We start from the raw sequence: 22,174 nt of genomic DNA on the forward strand, positions 1-22,174 counted from the left end.
GAAGATGTCCTGGGTACTTTGTAGGCTAGTGCCCAAGATGGAGCTGACTAGATTTACAACCTTCTGTACAGTAGCCCCTCCATACCAGACAGTGATGCAGCCTGTCAGAATGCTCTCCACGGTACAACTATAGAAGTTTTTGAGCGTATCTGTTGACATGCCAAATCGCTTCAATCTCCTAATGAAGTATAGCCGCTGTCTTGCCTTCTTTATAACTACATCGATATGTTGGGACCAGGTTAGATCCTCAGAGATCTTGACACCCAGGAACTTGAAGCTGCTCACTCTCTCCACTTCTGATCCCTCTATGAGGATTGGTATGTGTTCCTTCGTCTTACCCTTCTGAAGTTCACAATCAGCTCTTTCGTCTTACTGACGTTACGAGTTACCGACTTACGAGTGCCATGTTGTTGCTGTGGCACCACTCCACTAGTTGGCATACTTCACCCCCGTACGCCCTCTCATCACCACTTCAGATTCTACCAACAATGGTTGTATCGTCAGCAAATTTGTAGATGGTATTTGAGCTATGCCTAGCCACACAGTCATGTGTATACATAGAGTAGAGCAGTGGGCTAAGCACACACCCCTGAGGTGAGCCAGCGTTGATCGTCAGTGATTTGTGCTCATCAGTAGAAATAGTTCCTCCATATAAATATAATCTTCATTGCATTTGAAATGCTTCAGTTAGATCACTCCCAGCCTTTTATAGTCAAGCTTTGCAAGGTAAGTCCCAAATCCTGACCGCTAAGGCCATGAAATATTTCTGGTGAGGTGGCACAGACAGCCTTCTGAGCAAATAGATTGTGCCTGAGATTTATCTTAGTGCCTGAAGCTGAATGCAGCACTATAAATTAAATCCGACCAAGACCTTGTACAAGTGAAGAATAACTGACGAAGGGTCTCGGCCTGAAACGTCGACTGCACCTCTTCCTATAGATGCTGCTTGGCCTGCTGCGTTCACCAGCAACTTTGATGTATGTTGGTTGAAGAATAACTTCCTTTCTTTTGTACTCCATTTCCTTTGCAGTGATCCTGGCTTACAAGAGAATGTGATGTCACTAAGCATAACAGGCTCAGAGGGCAGCACTATAGCACAGCCGCTAGAGATGATACGGAAGTGGAAAGAAAAATAAATGGGATTAATATGGATTAATTTAAGTAGGTCTTTGATAGTTGACTTGTGCTCAGGGGGCTGTATTTCTCAATGATTGTGAACAGAATTCAAGAACACAGTTTATGGCTGAATATTTTAAAAGCTATGTGAACTTTTATCAGATGTTCCCTGAACCAAGGCAATTTAGCAAAGTTAGAAGGAGTCTCCAACTGGATGAAGCTGATTGGAATGTGTCAGGATGCCCGTGAAAAGGAAAATACAAACCAGCATGAGCTAGAGTAGTCCTGCCATATTGGTTGAGAAGCTACTGCTTTCTAACCAAGTGTTATTTTTCTCTTTCATGAGCAGTAGTAGTTTTAGGCAAGTACCTGATAGCATTTTGATGTATTTATAATTGGCTTGGAAAATAGCATGAGGTGGGCCAAATCAAAGTGCTCCCTCACAAGTGTATTGTGCCATAAATTCCATTTCATGAACTTACTTATTTGCTGAAATATTACTAAAGTGTTTTCAAGAACCAATGTGCATTACCTGTATTAATATTTAATGTTGGATTTTCATCTAGTCGAAACATTTTTGTGGCTGTTATCTATCTTTCAGTTGAAGTCAAAGTTGAAGTGATAGTCCCTGACAAGGAGAAGGAGAAAGAAAGCTTTTCACCCAATGGCAAAGTCAGCTCCATGGCCACGTGCAAGGCCAATGGCAGCATGAAGCACATGGAGGAGCGGCCTGTCACCGTTGATCTCTATCAAAATCCAAAGGACATGGTGGAGGTGGCTGTGTGCCACGTGAACGAGCTTCAGAACGGACAGTAAGTTTCAATTCATGAGCAGTCACTGAAATAAGAATGACTGAATGAACCTGTGATCGTACCAGGAGACTGAAAAAGTGAATGAAGCGGAAGAGTAAGATTGTAATTATAGTTCTTGCTTTTAAACAGTTCTCATTAACTGCCGTAGGGAAGGCACCATTGGTTATTGCCTACAATAGAACAGTCTCTTGTCAAATTCACATTTCATGGATCAGAGTAGTACTGAGACCTCCAGTGTTGCTGATATGATAAAGAATGTGACTGGATTGCTCATTTTAGAGGACCTTGGAGTGGTGACCTTAGAAGAATTTTTGGAATTGGTGTATTGATTGAGCTAAATTATCACTGGAATGAGGCGTTTGTTGAAAATCCATGTAATCCTGCCCCCTGCCTGTAAGGAGTTTGTACATTCTCCATGTGACCGTGTGGGCTTCCTCCAGGAGATGTGGTTTCTTCCCACAGTCTAAAGCCATACCGTTTGGTAGGTTAGTTGGTCCTTGTAAATGGTCCCATGATTAGGCTAGGATTAAATCAGGGGTTGCTGGGTGGTGCATCTCGAAGGGCTGGAAGGACCTATTCCATACTGTAGCTCAATAAAAATAAATAAATAATAAATAAAAACGAAGTAAATGTACATCAATGAATGGTTTGCCTTTGTTTGTGAAATGTGCATAGTAAGGGAAATGTGTAAAAAGCTGATAATGGCAGTTTTCCCTCCTTACTCAAACCTAGGTTATGGATTAAAATTGTGTTGTGTAGGATGAGGTTTGAATTATTGAAGCAGCAATCAGCAAGATGGCATACATGCTAACAGTGACATCAGCAGGAATATTACAGTACTGCAAATCTTCCACACTTCTTCAAAGCTGACTAACCCACCATAATAGCTTTGATCTCAACAAATAAGTTTACCCAGTAGAACTGAATTAAATACCCGAGATGGTTTGGAATCTTACGTTGGGTTAGTTGATTTCTTCTACACAGAAGTGGAAAGACTACAGGTGGGGTTAGATTGGGCACAAGGTTGGAGTGATAGTGATGTGCACAATTAAGAGAGCATAAGATGCCAGAGCTGCAAAAATTCGGAGATCTCAATGGGTTAGAGGACTGGAGGAACTTACAGAACTGATGAGGAGTGAGGAATTTAAACGTTACCTGCATACTACTGAGGCCTGTGTAACACTGCTTTGCTCAATCAGTCGCCAGATGACATTATGGATTAGTGTAAAAGTAGAGTTGGTTCCCTGGCGTGGGCAAGAGAGATGCAGGTAAAACTGTGGGAAGAATGGATTGTGCCTAAATTGTGTGCTTTGGACCCATAGGATGCGAGAGGTGGATGTGGCCTGTGGCAAAGCCCTGCTGATTAAAGAGAGGGGAGAATATTGTGCAATCGGACACAAGTGTTCCCATTATGGAGCACCTCTGGTAAAAGGTGAGTGGTTCTTCATTAGGACAATATTTGGTATTATCATGAATATTGAGAACTCATCCATCAAATTGTTGACCAGTGGAGATTCCAAAGAATACTCGTCAAAAATTAAGCTGCTGAAGGAATGTTAGTGGAATTTTTCAGCCAGAGAATCAGACAGTCAATGCAAGATAAATTAGACTTCACATTAGTGCTCTCCAATATTGGTCCCTGTTGCTGGAATGGCATTTCTGTTCTGGCCTACAGTCTTTTAATTGTCAATGTAAGTCCAATGAGGTTAATCTCTTCACTAAGGAAGACATACTGAGTCATGCACAAGATGTAACAGTGCAAGACAATAGTGAATTACTTCTGTGTGGCCCTTAATATTGTGCCGATTCAATGTAATGGAGATTAACAGCGGCACGTCCTCACCCATCAAAATCAAAACATCAGCCTTTATTTGATATAAGCAGTATATCCTACTTGTAGCACTCACTGTAGCATCTCAGCAAAATTACCATGGCAATATATTTATAATAAATTTATGCTTCTTAAATATATAATTTCCATCACTGAGGTGATTAGTGACAGCAGGTACATTTGTTGTTTTTCAATCGTTTAATTGAGTCCAATTCTTCATGACCTCATGGACCATTAGGTTTTCATGGGAAGATATGGAAGTAGGTTGCCAGGTCTTTCTTCAGCACAGATAGTGCTGCTGCCCAGGTTGGGACCCGGCTGGGTTTGAACTCAGGACCTTCTGCCTCAGAGTCCAGTGCTGATGCCACTACACCACCAGCCAGCCCAGCAGGTACATAAGAATCTCAAAATTTGTCCAAAATATAAATTGCTGTTCCTTCATTACTGCTGAATTGGAGTAATGGAACCCCTCTCCTAGTAACACTGAACGGGCACCTGCATCACAAAGACTGCTCCAGTTCTCACTGTTGCCTTAACAAAGCAATGAATGCTGATCTTGCCCCATCTACGGAATGAATTATTTCAAATAAAACTAAGGCACATTCAAGCTACACGACACTGGATGGACTGGTATGTTTATTTCTCAGAAGGTACTGGGCACACAATCAATCTGACATTAGAATAACCCCCAGCTGCACAGTGACAGATGGGTATGGTTACTCCCATAACCCACCGATATGAAGTGTTTCATACAGTATTCTATCATAAATTATAAACAGAATAAAACTACTATTTTATGACTCAGCAGGAAAATGAACATATTATAATTGAAATTAATTTCAATTCTCAGGTGTTTTAACTAATGGGAGAGTTCGTTGCCCATGGCATGGGGCTTGTTTTAATGTTGCAACTGGTGATATTGAAGATTTTCCTGGATTAGATAGTTTACCAAAGTTTCAGGTAACGCTTGGCTATCTTCTTGTGCTGCAACAAATCCTCACTTAATCCCTTACAAAACTCCCTGCAATGTCACTGGTTTGGTCTCCGCTCTGATTTGGGTGTTTTAATCTTACTCTAAGACAATTGGACAGAATCACCAGGCCAGCATATGTGGTGCAGAACTTCCAGGAAAGCTGTACTAGTGTGGGTATCTTCTGTAGAAAGAGAGCTTGAACTGAAGTCCCAATATTGGGACACAATTGCTGAGGTCCTGGCAGAGGGTCTTGTACCTTTGTTAGTCACGGGTGAGATACTAGAAGACTGGCAGATGGCAAATGTTGTGCCTTTATTTAAGAAGGGCTGCGAGCATATGCCCAGAAACTGAAGGCCATTGAGCCTAAACAAATGACTTTGAGAGACAGGACTCATTTGTATTTGGAGCTGATTAAGGACAAGCAGCCTAGTTTTTGTGTGCAAAAATCATGCCTTACAAATTTGAAGAGTTTTTAGAAGAGGTGAACAAAAAGATTGATGAGCACAGGGCAGTAGACATTCTTCACGTGACAAGGTCCTGCATGATAGGCAGGTCCACTGTGTTAGATCGCATAGGATCCAGGATGAGCTAGCCAATTGGGTACAACATTGTCTTGGTGGTAGGAGTCAGAGGGTGATAGTAGAGGGTTGTGACCAGTGGTGTGTCACAAGAAATGAGGCTGGGTCCTGTGTTGTTTGTCATATATGTTAATGATACCAATGTGAGTATAGGTGGTATGATAAGTAAATTTGCATTTGCCACCGAAGTTGGTGGTATATCGGACCGTGATGAAGATTGCCTATGGTTACAATAGGATAGTGACTGAATGGGAAAGTTTGCAAGGGAATGGCTGATGGAACTGAATCCAGACAAATTTGAAGTGAAATGTCTTGGGAACTTAAACAGACCAGTGCATACTCGGAGAATAGCAGGACTCTGGGAGAGACCTCAGGAGACAAATGTATAGTTTCCTGGAAGAGGCAGTAAAGGTTGATGGGCACATGGAAAAGGCAAGGGCCTGCTTGCCTTCATGGTCTATGGCAATGTGTACAGGTGTTGGGACACGAGAGAATGCAGGTTTGGAATCATCATGTTACAGTTGGTTAGACCGCACTTGGAGTATTGTTTGCAGGTCTAGTTTCCTTGCCAGAGGAAGGATGTGATTATGTTAGAGGAGATGCAGAAAAGTTTTACAAGGACGTTACTTGGACCTTCAGGAGAAAAAGGAGGAAGTTTTTTCATCTAGAGCAGGGGTTCCCAAGCGACACACACAAAATGCTGGAGGAACTCAGCAGCCCAAGCAGCATCTATGGAACAGAGTACAGTCGATGTTTTGGGCCGAGACCCTTCAACAGGACTGGACAAAAAGAGATGAGGAGTCAGAGTTATAAGGTGAGGTGAGGGGAGGGAGAAACACAAAATTATAGCTGAAACTGGGGGGGAGGAGGTTAAGTAAAGATTTGGGAAGTTGATTGGTGAAAGAGATACAGGGCTCGAGAAGGGGGAATCTAATGGACAAAAGGCCATGGAAGAAAGAAAAGGGGGAGGAACACCAGAGGGAGGCGATGGGCAGGCAAGGAGACGGTGAGAGAGGGAGAGGGGGATGGGGAATGATGAAGTGGGGGTGGAATCATTACCAGAAATTCGAGAAATTGCTGTTCATACCATCAGGTCGGAGGCTACCCAGAGGGAATGTAAGTTGTTGCTACCCAGACGGAATACCCTTTCGTATGCCATGGACCCCTACATTAACCAAGGGATCTATGGAGCCCAGGTTGGGAACCCCTGGTGTAGAGGATGGCAGGTTGTATGGAATGAGCTGCCAGAAAAGGTGGTAGAGGCAGATACAATTACAGCGTTTAAAAATACTTAGACAGGTGCATAGATAGGTTAAGGTATAGAGGGACATGGCTCAATGTAGGCAAGTGGAATTAGTTTAGATATATTCATCTTAGTTAGCTTGGACAAGTCAGTCTGACCGGCTTGTTTCTGTGCTGTACAACTCAACGAATCTCTGAAATCCCTTGATGCTATTTCAAAGAAATGCAGAGGACCTCTCTCTTGGAGCCCAGGCCAGTATTTACTGTATATGTCAGGAATTGACATAAGTAGTGTGGTAAAAAAACACTCCCCTGCTTGATTCAGTATCTCCTGCCTCCATGCTTCTGCTGTGCCAAGATTAGATCAGCCCCCGAATGTACTACGGTAGTTTAATTGAGATGTACATTTTGCATTGTGTGAACGCCTCATGCAGGACACGCCACTGCTGGCCTCAGCTCGTGAACTGCACATTTCCCAGTGTCCTGACATTTCTGTCGCTGTGAACATTGCCAGAGGCAAAGTAGTCATCAGAGAGAATTAGAAACATTTGATAAACATCCAATTGCTAAAGCATTAAAATTATGCAATCACATAAATACTGATTTTAATTAAAATAAAACAATAAAAACACTTGCTTTTGTTTACTTTAGGTGGTGGAAATTGGTGACGATTTAAATGAATGGAGCCGTGCCTTCCATGGATGACACAAAGCTGAGGGTGCAGATTCAAATTGTATCCGGCCCCTTAACTCAGTATACTATAGAACCACCACTTAGTGCTCAGCCTCTGTCCACCTCACTTCATTTCATGCTAACAGCATACACTTCCTTCTTCAGTTATTTACCGTCCTTCCCTGTGAGCACACTGCATACGGCCGTGCTATCTCAGGTCTTATGGGAACACTACCTGGGCCTCTCGGTGTTAATCTACGTACGTCAGTTATGGATATACTCTAACAATGATGTTTCTCTTCACAGGTCAGAATTGAGAAGGAGAAGGTAATGGTGCGAGCAAGTAAACAGGTAACACAATCTCCACACGAAATCTGCAGTCTAGTCTTTGTTTTTGGAGTGAATCCAATCCCAGACCAAGTGAATGAAATCGTCATCTTTCATTTAGATTAAGCAGATCAAAATCCATGAATGTCCATGAACCAGGAGTGGAGAGAAAGAGGCAGAGCCAGAGTAAGAAGGTGGTGGGTGGGAGAAGGAGTACAAGTTATCAGGTATAGGTGAGACCAGGTGAAGGGCAAGGTGGGTGGGTGGGGGAGGGACCTTTGCTTCCCAGTCCCAATGAAGGGTCTTGGCCTGAATGTCAGTTGTTTATTCCCCTCTACAGATACTGCCTGACTTTACTGAGTTCATCCAGTATTTTCTGTATGGTGCAGTAATTGCTCCCTTTTGCATTGCATTGGAGTGGCACCCTCTCAAGTAATCCAGAAATTCATAGTTTTTGCAGACTTCAACACTAAAATCTCCATAGGGTCATAGAATCATAGAAAACTACAGAACAGAAATGGGCCCTTCAGCCCATCTAGTCTATGCTGTACCATTTAAAAACTGCTTAGTCCTGTTGACCTGTACCTGGACCATAGCCCTCCATGCGCCTTCCATCCATGTACCTAACTAAACTTCTCTTAAACATTGAAATTGCATTCATCACTTGCACTGGCAGCTGTTTCCATACTCAGATAAATGTCTGAGTGAAGACGTTTCCCTTCATGTTCCTTAAAACATTTCACTTTTCACCCTTAACACATAACCTTTTGCTGCAGTCTCACCCAAACTCAATGGAACAAGCCTGCTTGCATTTACCCTATCTGTACCCCTATCAAATCTCCCCTCAATCTTCTACAGTCTCAGGAATAAAGATCTAACCTATTTAACCTTTCCTATTAACTCGGGTTCTATAGTCTTGGCCACATCCTTGTGAATTTTCTCTGGACTCTTTCAATCTTATTACATCTTTCCTGTAGGTGGGTGACCAAAACTGGACACAATACTCCAAATTAGGCCTCAACAACTTCTTTTACAACTTCAACATAACATCTGAACTCCTGTACTGCACTTAATAATTTGATCTATGAAGGCCAAGGTGCCAAAAGCTTTCTTAATGACCCTATCTGTGTGTGCCACCAGTTTCAATGAACTATGGCTCTGTCTTCCTAGATCCCTCTGTTCTACTGCATTCTCAATGCCCTACCGTTCACTGTGTAATACCTATCCTGGTTGGCTACCCAAACTGCAACATTTGTAACACCTCACACTTCTCTGTATTAAATTCTGTCTGTTATTTTTCAGCCCCTTTTTCCAGCTGGTCCAAATCTTGCTGCAAGCTTTGATAGTCTTCCTCCCTCTCCACTACACCCCCAATCTTGGTGTCATCTACAAATTTGCTGATCCAGTTAACCACATTACCATTCAGATCTTTGATATACAGTAGTTGACAAACAACAAAGAACTCAGCACCGATCCTTGTGGCACTCCACTAGTCACAGGCCTCCAGTCAGAGAGGCAACGGTTTACTTCCACTCTCTGCTTCTCCCACAAAGCCAATGTCTAATCCAATTCAAAATTCAAAGTAAACTTTATTGTCAGAGAACATACATGTCACCGGGGGTCAATGAACAACAAACTGTGTAAGTGCAGATATAAATAAATAGCAATAAATAATAAGCATAACATAATAAGATAAAATAGTCCTTAAATGAGTATACTTATCCCCTTTTGTTCAAGAGCCTGATGGCTGAGGGATAGTAACTGTTCTTGACCTGGTGATATGAGTCCTGAGACAGTTGTACATTCCACCTGATGGTCTGGGTGGTGAGGATTTTTGATAATGGATGCTGCTCTTCCATGGCGACGTTTCATGTAGATGTGCTCAATGGTTGGGAAGGTTTCACCCGTGATGCAACTGGGCCGAATCCACTTCGCTTTGTAGGATTTTCCACTCAAAGGCATTGTGTTCCCTCACCAGGCCTTAATGCAGCCAGTCAGCACACTTTCCACCGCACATTTATAGAAGTTTGTCAAGGTTTTCAATGACATGCCGAACCTCTGCAGACTCCTGAGGAAGTACAAGCCCTGTTGTGCATTCTTCGTAACGTTTGTATGTTTATATGATGGGTCCAGGACAGGCCCTCTGAGATAGTGACACCCAGGAATTTAAAGTTGCTGACCCTCTCCCCCTCTGATCCTCCGATGATTACTTGCTCATGGACTCTGGTTTCCCTCTCCTGAAGTCTACAATCAGTTCCTTGGTCTTATTGACATTGAGAGGTTGTTGTTATTACACCACTCAGCCAAGTTTTCAATATCCCTCCTGTCTGCTGATTCATCACCTCCTTTGATACAGCCCACAGTAGTAGGCAGCCGTCATGGGTTTGGGTCCAGGGGATCATGGCTTTGTGCCTCTGGTGGACTGTGTCCTCTCCAGGGTGCAAGCTTGGATGGGAAGATTTGAAGAGCTGGCTGTTGCCCATGCAGTGGGTTCCCCCTCTCCACGTCACTGATGTAGTCCAAGGGAAGGGCAAATGCCGATACAGTTTGTCACAGAGGTTGCCAGAGTAAAGTTGTAAACAACATCAAACTGCCTTAGGTACCCCGGCTCCGGATCTCTTCCTCGGGGTTTACTCCTGAAGCCTTTCCCATGGGTGGTTATGGCCGCAAGGCAGCGGAGGTTTAAAATCAGAGTTTTCCTTCTCCTCGGCGGGCTGCTGTCCAAGGCTGATGAGCCCCACCTGCCCGAAGCAACCGGTTTTGAGGCACCAACGGTCCACCTTTGCCCCTTCTCTTGTCAGTAGAAACAGTTCCACCGGGTCTGGTAGCTAAGCCACATGTGAAGGCCGAGAGTTGGACTTGGTTGTCAGAGGCTGTTAGAGACGCACACCGTTTGGAGCACTTTATAGGTAGTGGGAGCTTATCCCTGCTATGATAACCTTCAGAACCTACAGCCCACAACAGCGGTGTCATCAGCAAACTTGTGTATGGTGTTGGAGCTGAACTTAGCCTCACAGGCATAGCTGTAAAGCCAGTAGAGCAGGGGGCTAAGTACACATCCCTGCGGTGCTCCTGTGCTGATGGAGAGTTTGGAGGAGATGCTTTTGCTAATCCGAACTGACTGATTTACTATCTCATCATGAATTTCAAGCGACTGCCTTGCTGAAGTCCATGTAGACGACATTCGCTGCCTTGCCTTCATCAACTTTCCTAGTAACTTCCTTGAAAAACTCTATAGGGTTGGTTAGACATGACCTACCGCACACAAAACCATGCTGGCTTCCCAAATCAATCCCTGTCTATCCAAATACTCAATACCAGACCTGCATCTCGGTTTTTTTGCACTACCTTACTTTCCATTTTTCTATTTTCTATTTATGATTTATAATTTAAATTTTTAATATTTACTATCGATTTGTAATCCAGGGAGCGGGAAGCGCAGAATCAAATACCGCTGTGATGATTGTACGTTCTAGTATCAATTGTTTGGCGACAATAAAGTATGAAGATATCTGGTCTCTTAGAATACCTTCCAATAACTTTCCTGTTACTGACGTCAGGATCACGGGCCTATAATTTTCTGGTTTATTCTTATTGCCTTTCTTAAACAGTAGAACCACATTAGCTATCCTCTAATCTGCTGGTACCTCATTGTCACTAAGGATGATTTAACTATCTCTGTTCGGGCCCCTGGAATTTCTGCACTTGCCTCTCACAGGGTTTGACGGGACACCTTGTCAGGCCCTGGGGATTTGTCCACTTTAATTTGCCTCAGGGCAGCAAACACCTTCTCCTCTGTGATCCATATAGGATCTGTGGTCTTGCTGCTGTTTTGCCTCACCTCTATAATCTGTGTGTCCGTCTGCCAAATGCAAAAAATCCATTTAAGATCTACCCCATCACTTTTGACTCTACGCATAGACTGCCATTATTTTTGTTCCTAACATATCTGTAGAAGCCTTTAAGGTTCTCCTTCACCTTGTCTGTTAGAGCAACCTCAGGCCTTCATTTAGCCCTCCTGATTTCTTTCTTAAATGTTCTCTTGCATTTCTTATAGTCCTCAAGTACCTCATTTTGTACCCCACAGCCACAAAGCCGGTCATCACTGCAGCCGGTCCGAGAGCCCGTTAGTTGCAGACCACGGCCTCAGTTCAGCAGAGAGACGAGTAAACCTTGCTGAGCAGCGAGCTGAACACTGGCCTATCCCTCACCTCCAGCCCTGACACCCAAACCTTTTCAATCTGGCCTGGTTCTTAAATTGGCCAAACAGCATGTTGTTCCTCACTCTTGGACCCTGGTCCTGTTGCTTTGATATGTTCTCGGGCCCATACTCAACCTTTCTAATTCAGCCCAGCACTTAAATCGGTCAAACCTCGACTTGTTTGTTGTTCTTGGGCCTGCCCCACCCCACCTCGCTTCAACTTTGCCTCATCTTGGCTCTGCCTCTTCGAATCGCCTCCAGGTCCGCTCCAGCAGCTAGTTCCCCGCTCTCGGGCACGAGCCCCGCTGCCTCAGTTTGGCTTGTAAATGCACACCGCAAGCGTCCTACACCTTCGAGACTTCAGTTCACACTGAAAAATTGACAGGTTGTACAGGCAGTTCAGAAGTTCGACTCCAATAAGGTAAATTGATGAAGTTAGAGCAGTGGAATGTAATAGTACATGGATTTTAGTGAGGTATTTGACAAGGTTCTTCATGGTAGGCTCAGGAGGCAGAGGATCCAGACAAACTCAGCTGTGTAGATTCAGAATTGGCTTGTCCACGGACGGCGTTGTCGGTGGAGCGTATTCTGCCTGGAGGTCGGTGACTACTGGTGTTCTGCAGGGATTTAGGAAACTCTTGGGCTATGTGGGATGGAAGTATTGGATTGATGCTGAAGTAGGTTAAAATGTCTGCACAACATCATGGACCGAAGCACCCATACTGCTCTATGTCTCCCCGAAACTCAGGCCCTTGAAGCCATGCAACATTCTTGTGTATCTTATTTGCACTCTATCAATCACGTGTCGGTGTGCGTGATGACAGAGAGAGAATTGTTGAGAATACTGATACCTATTTGCTTCCTGTGATAATGTAATCTCCTGCACCATCTTACCACTGATCTGCTTCTCTGCAGTGTGCAGCTATGATAGTGAACAAGTATGAAGAAACCCTTCTCTTTACAATACTCTCGTTGTTGTGACTTCTATCCTTTTGACCCCAGGCTCTCCAGTCGCAAAAACGGGTGAAATGGATGGCCAGGTGTTCGAATCTGAGTGACAACAGTTTCAGCAACACCAACGTGCTCATCATTGGGGCAGGTACGTGTACAGTTCTCACGACAGGATAACACACATGTGAAACTGTGCCATACATTCGGCAAAGGAAAGTGATGTGGACTTTACCAAAAGGAAGAAATCGCATTTATATAAAACCTTCAGAATTAATTTTTAAGAGGGAAATTGTATTTGAGTAATCTATTGGAATTCATCGTGGTTTTAACTAGTAGATTAAATAATGAAGAATCAATGGATATTTTGCATTTACAGTTTCAGAAGGCTTTCAATGTTGTGCCACTCAGGAGGTTGGTCAGCAAGATCCCAGCAAGTGGGAGTTGGGGGTGATGTGTTGACATGATCATAGCATATAGATAGAGAACTAGTTAACACACAAAAAGCAAAGAGTGGGAATAAATAGATTCAGGTTGAATTGGCAGGTGGTGGCTAGGATACAGCAAGAATGGATGTTTAGGTTGAGGGAACTAAATGTTATATTTTCCAAGTTGAAAAGCTAGGTGGGATTTTGAATAATGAGGAGTATGTAAAGAAGTTTGAAGAGAATATAAACAAACTGAGTGAGTGAGCAAGAGAATGGCTGATGGAATATAACATGGAAAAATGTGCTTTCTGTGGAATTTATATGCACAGGAAGCAGAACATTTTTGAAGTAGGTGACTGATTAATAAATGTTGCTGTTCAATGTGTCCATGAGACCATAAGATATAGGAGAAGAAGTAGGCCATTAAACTGGCTTGTTTTCTCTTGAATATACAAGAATGGAAGGTGATCTCATTGAAAGTCTCAAAATGTTTACATAGTTCAGCTGGCTAGATGTAGGGAAGGTATTTCCACTTGCTGAGAAGTTTAGGTCCAGGCTTCAGAGTTTCAGAATAATGGGTAGACCATTTTGGACTGGGAAGAGGTCGGAGGGAAATCTTGGGAATTCTTTTTGCCTGTGTTTATTGCAGATAATTTGTTTTGAAGTGTATTAAAATGAGGTGAATGAAAACAGGATGGAGAAAGATCGAGAAAAATAAAGCTATGAGTTACCAAACATTGTAAATGTAAGGAATCTGAAATACAGACAGAAAGTGGTAAAAGTATTCAGCATCAATGGAAAGGCAAAATTGAAACTGACCATTGGAATAGCAAGACTCAAGCAGAATTGTGCAGAAAAATAGCCCCGATAAATAAATGGGAGGGCTTGAGCAACTGGATAGCCTCATCCCGCTCCTATTTCTGTTTTTGCATTGTTGTTACGTTACCAGGGTCCCAAGGGCTAGACAATGAAATATTATAAACACAGGCTTGACAGTTTGCACACTCAAGGGGGTATTTTAACACCGAGCTTCTTTTGTTTGTTTACCACATCTTCAAAGGAATCCGAAAAGGTAAAGGCAGATTGCATTTATTTTAAGAATCTTTAAAGAAATTGGTCAGGTAGATAAAAGATTTTATTCCCATCTGATGAAAGGGACATTGCTTAAAATACTAATCATGTCTTTCAAAAGGAAGTTTCTAATCAAATTTTTACACAAAGGGTGATGGAAGTGTGTGCAAAAAGTCAAAGATACTTGCTCAGTAAATAATTCAAAATTGCACATCAATTGGATTTTGCTCAATAATGTTGTAAAAGGATTTTGAACTAAGGTGTTGGAGCCCCCTATCCTTTTTATCTTTAGCCTGCAAAAGGACCTAAGAATGTAGTACTTATTTGACTAAATTCCACTCTGTATACTGAGTGGAATTTCAAATTAAAACGGAGGATTCAGATTGGGTAATATTTGTGGAGAGAGAAACAGTAGAAATTTTAGAGCAATGACTTCTCAGAGGTACTGGGATTCAAATGCGTTTATTTTGCAAAGAAGAGGGAGGAGTGGTGAGAAAAAAGGATTCACTTATATGGTGAAGATCAAGAAAACCTAAATGGCAGAAATAACAGGAGCTGTTTGAGGAGGAGGTGAAGGTATGTTAATTGCTGATAACTTGTCTTGAGGGTTATAAAAAAATGAGGTGAATAAAAGCAGGAGTGAAAAAAATAAAGCTATGAAGTGCCAAACAGTGTTGATGCAGAAAATCTAAAATAAAATCAGAGAATGCTAGAAATATTCAGTAGGTAAACCTAACATCCATAGAATGGCAAAAAAAAAACAAAGACGACCCAGTAAACTCTATTGATTTGGTAAGGATTACTGTAAACTTCCTATTATTTGTCATTTTGCTCTTCATCCCACTCTAAGTCTGACCTCTCTGCCTTTGGCCACTTGCACTGTTTCAGTAAAATGCCGCATAAACATCTCATCTTTCAACTTGATACAGTACAGCTCTCAAGACTTGCCATTGAATTGGACAGTTTCAGGCATCTAGCCTTACAGACCATAGCAAAAGTGGACATTTCTTATTACTGATCATCAACTTGAACATTAATGTTCTTCTCATGTTCTTCAGGTGCTATCTGACCTGCTGAGGATTTCAGTCATTTTTTGCACTTCGTGAAGATTTCTGTTGTTGGTGTTTTGCTTCCTCAGTGTAATTCCAGCATTATGTGTTTTATTATCTGATTTTTTCCACTCTCCTCATTTTTCATTCATTTCCTATTTGCTTCTCTTTAAGATGGATCATTTGTATTTAACAAACCTTCACCATTCTCTATGAAGTGGGCACTATCAATGTTTATCTTTGGCTCCCTCCTGGCTTCCTCTTTCACAAAAATCCTGCTATTCTCTCCACTCTCTCTTCCTTCTCTGCAAGTTAGAACACGTTGATCTTTACCTTTCCTTGGCTTCGATAAGGAGTCATCAACTTGAAAAGTTAACTGTTTTTCTCTTCACGGGCGCTGCCTGATTTGCTGAGTTTCTTTCTGCATTTGTTATTTTTTTGATTTCTGTTTAGCAAGTGCCATTTTAAAAAATTGAAATCTGTCACTGTTCTCACCTGTCTGATGTTCTCAATCTGTGTAAGCACAATAGCTTTCAAAAGCCCACAATTATCTGAAAATTGTGTGCTTTGTCACGTACCCCGTGACGGGTTAAAGAACCAGCAGAAATAGAAAACACTTTGGAGTCTGGTATTGCTATTAATTAATACTATTTATTAGTAACTACACAATACAGTTATATAAAATCAGATATATCAAACAGGTTAGCAATGAAAAATATATTTTCATTGTATATATGGAATATATGAAAACCAAGCTTCTTCAAGCCTAGGGGTAAATAGATACAGTCTTACGGTGATGAGTAAAGTTCAGTTCAGTTCGTGGTATTGAGTTGAGTAGTGGTGGAGAGAGAGAGAGAGAGAGAGGTTTGAGTCTTCAGGTGAGCTAATGCCATCGATCTTCCTGTTGTCCTCCGAAATCCTTTAGAAGTCACTGAATATGACCACAATCAAGGGGAGCATTCTTCTGTGGTGGAATTATCAACCCAGGTGAGGGTTGGACACACTAATAACTCCCCACCGGTCACGCCCTGTTCACACTGCAAGAGCCACTGATCGATCCGCCTGATTGATCCGCCAAAACCCACCTTTCTGTGGGCACAACAAAGCTCATCCAGTGTCCAAAACCATGTGTCTGTGAGTCTATCAGCTGACCACCATCAAGTGGCTCCTCGCCTCTCTCTGTAAGAACACAGAAGCTGGCAGTGTCCTTGCAAAAGTGTAAACACGCTGCAGAGGAACCATAACAACATCTCAAAACAGTCTTTGCCTCTCTCTCTCAATAACAAGGTGCTTGTGTTGAACAACTCTCTCTCTCTCTCTTTTTAAAAGCACTGTTCACAGGGATAAGTCAGGATCCCGTCACAGCTTGAGTTTCTATCTGAGCATCTTCCTCTCTCCATGACCTATTAATGGTAGCTCCATCTTCTGCTGTCTGGGGTGCAAGTGCTGCCATTCTGTCCCTGAACTCTACCGCTTTACTTCTCTCTGCTTGGAGAAAAACATGAAAACATACCTTTTCCAATATTCTTATTTTAGCTTTAGTGTAGGTGCAATAGTTTGATTTTCTCATGTCTCCTTATTGGTTTGGTAACAATTTGTCAATTTGTCTGTTTGGGACCTTTATCATCTTAAAGTTGAACTCTATTGTAAGTAGAAATTGTGTTTGTTTTGATAATAACTCATTCACTGCAGGTCCAGCTGGATTGGTCTGTGCAGAAACACTGAGGCAGGAAGGCTTTACTGAGCGGATTGTAATGTGCACGATGGAGACACACCTGCCCTACGACAGGCCTAAACTAAGTAAGGTTTGTATCTGTATCTAAAAGCAACAATCCATAACCTTGACCTAATATAACATATATAGTCAATAACGAACATAACAACTTTTATTTGGAGATGCTGATCTGCATTGGGAAGACAGTGTTCCTAAATAACCTTCTGATCAGTTTCCTGGAAGAAAAAATGTTCATGGAAAGTCTGCAGTGCAAATTCACCAGGATCATATTGGATTAAAAGTTTTACATTATATTAAATTGTAAATTTGCTAAGTATTGCCACAAGTTTGAAAAACTGGTGTGTGATCTGATCAAACTATTTAAAATTCTAAACCAATTTAGAAGGTAGATTCAGAAAAAAAATATTGGAAATTTGGAACAAAATGCCAAAATCTTAAAATCAGGTCTTGGCATTTGAGAAGGAATCCAGGAAATGCTGTTTTTCACATGAAAGGCAGTGGAAACCATGAGCAACTCCTTCATAGGAAGCCTGTGGCTCCAGGAATAACTAGAAAATGAGCTTTAAAATGAGCTGTGGTCAACTTTTGTTCGGTAAGGCTATCATGGGATATGGGGCAAAGGCAGGTAAATGGGCAAGGCATAAAACAGCCATCATTTCTTTGAATGGCAAAAAAACCAAGCTAAGGAGGCTGGAGGGCCAGTGAATGGCCAGCACAAGCCAGCAGCAAACAGCATCTCATTGTCTTCAGTTGTAATCTGGAGTATTTACAGAGTTTTGACTTGGCTTTAATTGCAGCCCTGCCAGTTGCTTTTAAAATACCTTGTGAGCACAGTTCATCCATTTTTCTTTTTCGTTTTTTGTCTTCAGAAGATGGAGATCTTTGACAGGTAGGCTTACTGCTGCAGTCTATGCACGGAGCCATTCCTCGTACATTTACCCACACGATGAACATCAACAGACTCTGGTTCCTTCAGTAGCATCAGGATCTGTGTTAGCACACAGGATGGGTTATATTATCTCTAGGCTATGGTGTTAAACAAGCAGCCAATATCAAATTTGTACACCATGCTCAACTTTTCTTTTTTCATTCTAATCAAAAGAAAATTACACCTATCAAAATTGAGCAGTTGATTTGTTATCACCAATTGCACTCAGTTGTCCATGGTCTTTCAAATGGGTATCATCTTCTGGTGTGGGAAGCTGAGAAACCTGGCTAACTTGTTTGTAGTGTGGATAGTCAGAGGCTTTTCCCCAGGACTGAAATGGCTAGCATGAGAGGGCAGTTTTAAGGTGCTTGGAAGTAGGTACAGAGGAGATGTCAGGGGTAAGTTTTTTACGCAGAGAGTGGTGAGTGCGTGAAATGGGCTGCCGGCGGTGGTCATGGAGGCGGAAACGATAGGGTCTCTTAAGAGACTCCTGGATGGCTACATGGAGCTTAGAAAAATAGAGGGCTATGGGTAAAGCCTAGGTAGTTCTAAGGTAGGAACATGTTCGGCACAGCTTTGTGGGCCGAAGGGCCTGTATTGTGCCTGTCATCCTGACGAAGGGTTCCGGCCTGAAACATTGACTGATCGTTTCCACGGATGCTGCCCGACCTGCTGAGTTCCTCCAGCGTGTTGTGAGTGTTGCTTTGACCCCAGCATCTGCAGAGTATTTTATATTGTGCTGTATGTTTTCTATGTTTCTATTTTTGCATATTGATCTAAATTGCCGAGGCTAGGGCCTGGTCCTATGTTCCTCATGCTGGCTAAGGTCAGCTTGGTAAGGGAGTTCAAGTGCTCTTGTGAGAACTATCTGCCTGGCTGAATCTAATCATATTTGAAAACAAAGCATCCTGAAGCACCCTGGAGGCAGCGATGCATGGGAACAGTTTGGGGCAGCACAGTAGTGTAGTGGTTAGCATGGCGCTTTACAGTACACGTGACCTGGGTTCAATTCCCACCACTGCCTGTAAGGAGTTTGTATGTTCTCTCTGTGACCAAGCGGGTTCTCTCCGGTTCTCTGGATTCCTCCCATAGTCCAAAGATGTACTAGCTGGTAGGCTCATCACTGACCCGTGATTAGGCAAAGATTAAGTCAGAGGATTGCTGGGTGGCGTGACTTGAAGGGCCGGAAGAGCCTAGTACTTGTTGTATCTCAATAAATAAATAGACAGTTTGGGTTGTCAACCCTTGTCCTACTTTTGGCTTCTGGAAAATCGAAAACCAGTTTTATGTAACTGTAGCCGATCTGCCTCCTTTCATTTTCATCACTGACAGCTGTCAGAATCTCCTCCAGCTTCCTGGTCTGACTTGCATTTATGTCTGAGAATTAACCTCAACCGTAGTTGCATTGAGACTTCTTAGAAAATTTCATTTCAAGCTGTATGGTATCAAGTCAATCTCTTGAAACACTTCCATTCTTGTGAATTTGTTGCCACACTCCACGATGGAGAATCAGGGACAGAGTGGAATTTACAAATCTGGAAACCGTGCAGCTTGGAGGAAAATTGTAGCTACTGAACCATCTCCCTTTTCTGTCAAGGTGGGTGAGGTTACCCAGTCAGTGTAGGGAGGGTGTGTTTTGTTGAATATAAATGCAACATGTGTCCCTGGGTTTATCCTGTGCATCTAGTTTTAATAAAAGCTGTCAGCCTATGGAAGATAAGGTTGACAGAGTAGCAAGCCCTGTATGATTACAATTTCCTCATGATATTCATCGTTGGTCCTTGTGTTTACAGTCCCTTGAATGCCAGGCTGAGCAGATCACTCTCCGCTCCAGAGAATTCTTATCACAGTATGACATTGAGGTGCAAACAGGAAGGGAGGTAAGAGATCAATGTAGCTGTTTTGTGCTAACATAATGCCCATCCTTCCTGCATCTTTCAGACACATCTTGCATCCCTTTTTGCAGTACGTATTCCAATTTCTTTTATTCTCACTGCAACTCACAATATGATCTTCCATTCTCCATCCACATTATAAAGTCTCTCCATAAAAATCATTCTTGTACATTTCTCTTCATCTTTATAAATATCATTATGTTCTCCACCCACCTGCTATTAAAAACTCCCTGTCCACAAATGAACGCCCAGTACATTCTCCACCTATGATACAGCTTGAAGTCAAATTGTACATCCTGATTATAAAAATCCCAGTTAAGTCCAATATATTCATTGTAACTCCAGTAATACCATTTTTTCATAATTCACATACTTTCTCCTGATATCTCAAGTGATTCACCTGCCTTTATAAATCCCAGCATTCCCACTTAAGATATATTTAGTTTTGATTTTTACCTCTGTGAATAAAGTCACCCTTGTTACAACAGTGATACAGCAAAATGAATCAGCCTGAATTTAACCCTTAGTGATCCAGCCTCAGAGTAACCAAACAATAAATGTTTTCAGAATGCTCCCATTGAGCCAACCAATAAAATGCCCAATTATGTTATAATTTCCATACCTTGTAAATATATCTCAGTAATATTCCTTCCTGGCACATAACCTCTAATACCCACAAACTTATTATAACACGACTGTAACATTTAACCACTTAGTTCTAATACTTGACTGTTACTGTCCCCTCAGCTCAGTCTTCTATAATGTATTATTTATTTTCCTCAGTTTTCACTAAATCTCTCTTGATAATGTTGAAACACTATTGGTGATCAGCTCCAGGGGCTCTCTTTAATTCCCAGCATGGCCAGTCTTCCCATGTGAACCAAGCTGTTTGACAGTAGCAACCTCATAACCAATTCAGATTTTGTCCTGACATACTCCTGCACATGTGGAAATATTATGATGTGTGGAATTATAGGCTGTGCACATTCCGTGAGGAAAAGTGTTGCTATACATGAGAGAATATTTCTTACTGTGACCGTGTGCATCAGAATGACCTTTAATGCTCCTTTATTTCAGGTGGTCTCAGTGGATGTGAAGAATAAGGTGGTCCACTTTAAGGATGGCCTCAAGATGGAGTACAACAAATTGCTGATCGCAACAGGGAGCAGGTAAGCAGCAGTTAGGTTTGCATCATTTTAATCTCACATGAAACCAGAGATTAGTGGTGATGGGGGTGAGCTAGGTAGTGGGGAGAATGATTGTAGAAGTCCAGTATAACACATTCCCAGACTCACTGGTAATGGCGTAACTCCGCCCATAATACTGGGTTACCCTGACGGTACGAATGCATGTCCTTCATATCGTTCTGAAGGCCATTGCCTCAGTTTGACAGAACTATAAATCAGACTCCCACCACCCTACTTAACAGAATATTGAAGATTTTGTGGCATTATAAAGGGAGGAATAACAAATTCTTTGCTCTCATATAGCACCACAAAATATAGATTCAGAGGTTTCAAAGGATGTATGCTGTGTACAACCCTGAGATTCATCTTCCACACAGACAGCCACGAAACAGGAAGAACCATGGAACGCATTCAAAGAAAAAAGACTTCAAAACATCAACCTCTACCTTCCCCCCGGGTGCAAAAAAAATCATGCAAATGACAACAAAAGAAGAGTGCAAAACACAGCATATAAAACTCCAAATTAAAAGGTGTATTTCAGTTCAGCTCAGTGCTCCTTATCTGCAGGCCACCGTGATTCAAAATCGCCTAACACTATCTGCAAAAAAATGAGTGACCAGGAAAACTAGAAACACATCATAACTTGTATTACAGTCCAATCCACAGACTGCATCGATTAAACCTTGCTCTGGCGCCATCCTCCGACAGCATCGAGGGAGAGAGAGGGATCATTCGAATGCAAGGATCTTTCCTCAGGAGCAGTGAGCAAGAGGGAGAGCGAGACTGTCACATGCAGACACCTTCCCCCAGCAGTCAGGAATGAGAGGCTGGTAGATGGCGCTGCTCACTCGTTCACCCTCCACACCCTACTCAATTATTTCAATCTTCCTTGGCACTTTAGTTGGCGAGATCAGTGAGAAATGGAGTCCATCATGGGCCTTGGCCCATCCCCAGGTTTCATAGCCTCCATGCTTGCAATTTTGCGGAACTGTCTCCGAGACAGCAAAGCACCAGATCGCTCAGTCAGTCCAAAAACTGGGGAGAGGAGAAGATGGCGGCGCAATGCAGCGTGCAGCGGCCACTCCGGTGATGAATATCTGTTATCTGTCAAGTAGGGTGTCGTGCACAATCCTGATCTGATGGAGACAAACGTGAGAGCACCGAGGAACATCTGGTGAAAA

General features: G+C 42.4%; 1 protein-coding gene across 7 annotated transcripts in view; it reads left to right on the forward strand.

Moving 5' to 3' along the window:
* Positions 1 to 22,174, forward strand: part of LOC134338336 (apoptosis-inducing factor 3) — a 151,757-nt gene that overhangs the window by 93,950 nt on the left and 35,633 nt on the right. For all 7 annotated transcript variants that reach the window (XM_063034096.1, XM_063034098.1, XM_063034094.1 and 4 more), the window contains 8 exons: positions 1,718 to 1,928; positions 3,251 to 3,360; positions 4,610 to 4,719; positions 7,531 to 7,575; positions 12,755 to 12,851; positions 16,941 to 17,053; positions 19,705 to 19,791; positions 20,884 to 20,975. In XM_063034096.1, coding sequence (XP_062890166.1) covers positions 1,718 to 1,928; positions 3,251 to 3,360; positions 4,610 to 4,719; positions 7,531 to 7,575; positions 12,755 to 12,851; positions 16,941 to 17,053; positions 19,705 to 19,791; positions 20,884 to 20,975 — 865 coding nt within the window. The remainder of the gene's footprint in view (positions 1 to 1,717; positions 1,929 to 3,250; positions 3,361 to 4,609; positions 4,720 to 7,530; positions 7,576 to 12,754; positions 12,852 to 16,940; positions 17,054 to 19,704; positions 19,792 to 20,883; positions 20,976 to 22,174) is intronic.

This window comes from Mobula hypostoma, chromosome 27, assembly GCF_963921235.1.
Source record: "Mobula hypostoma chromosome 27, sMobHyp1.1, whole genome shotgun sequence".
NCBI lineage: Eukaryota > Metazoa > Chordata > Chondrichthyes > Myliobatiformes > Myliobatidae > Mobula > Mobula hypostoma.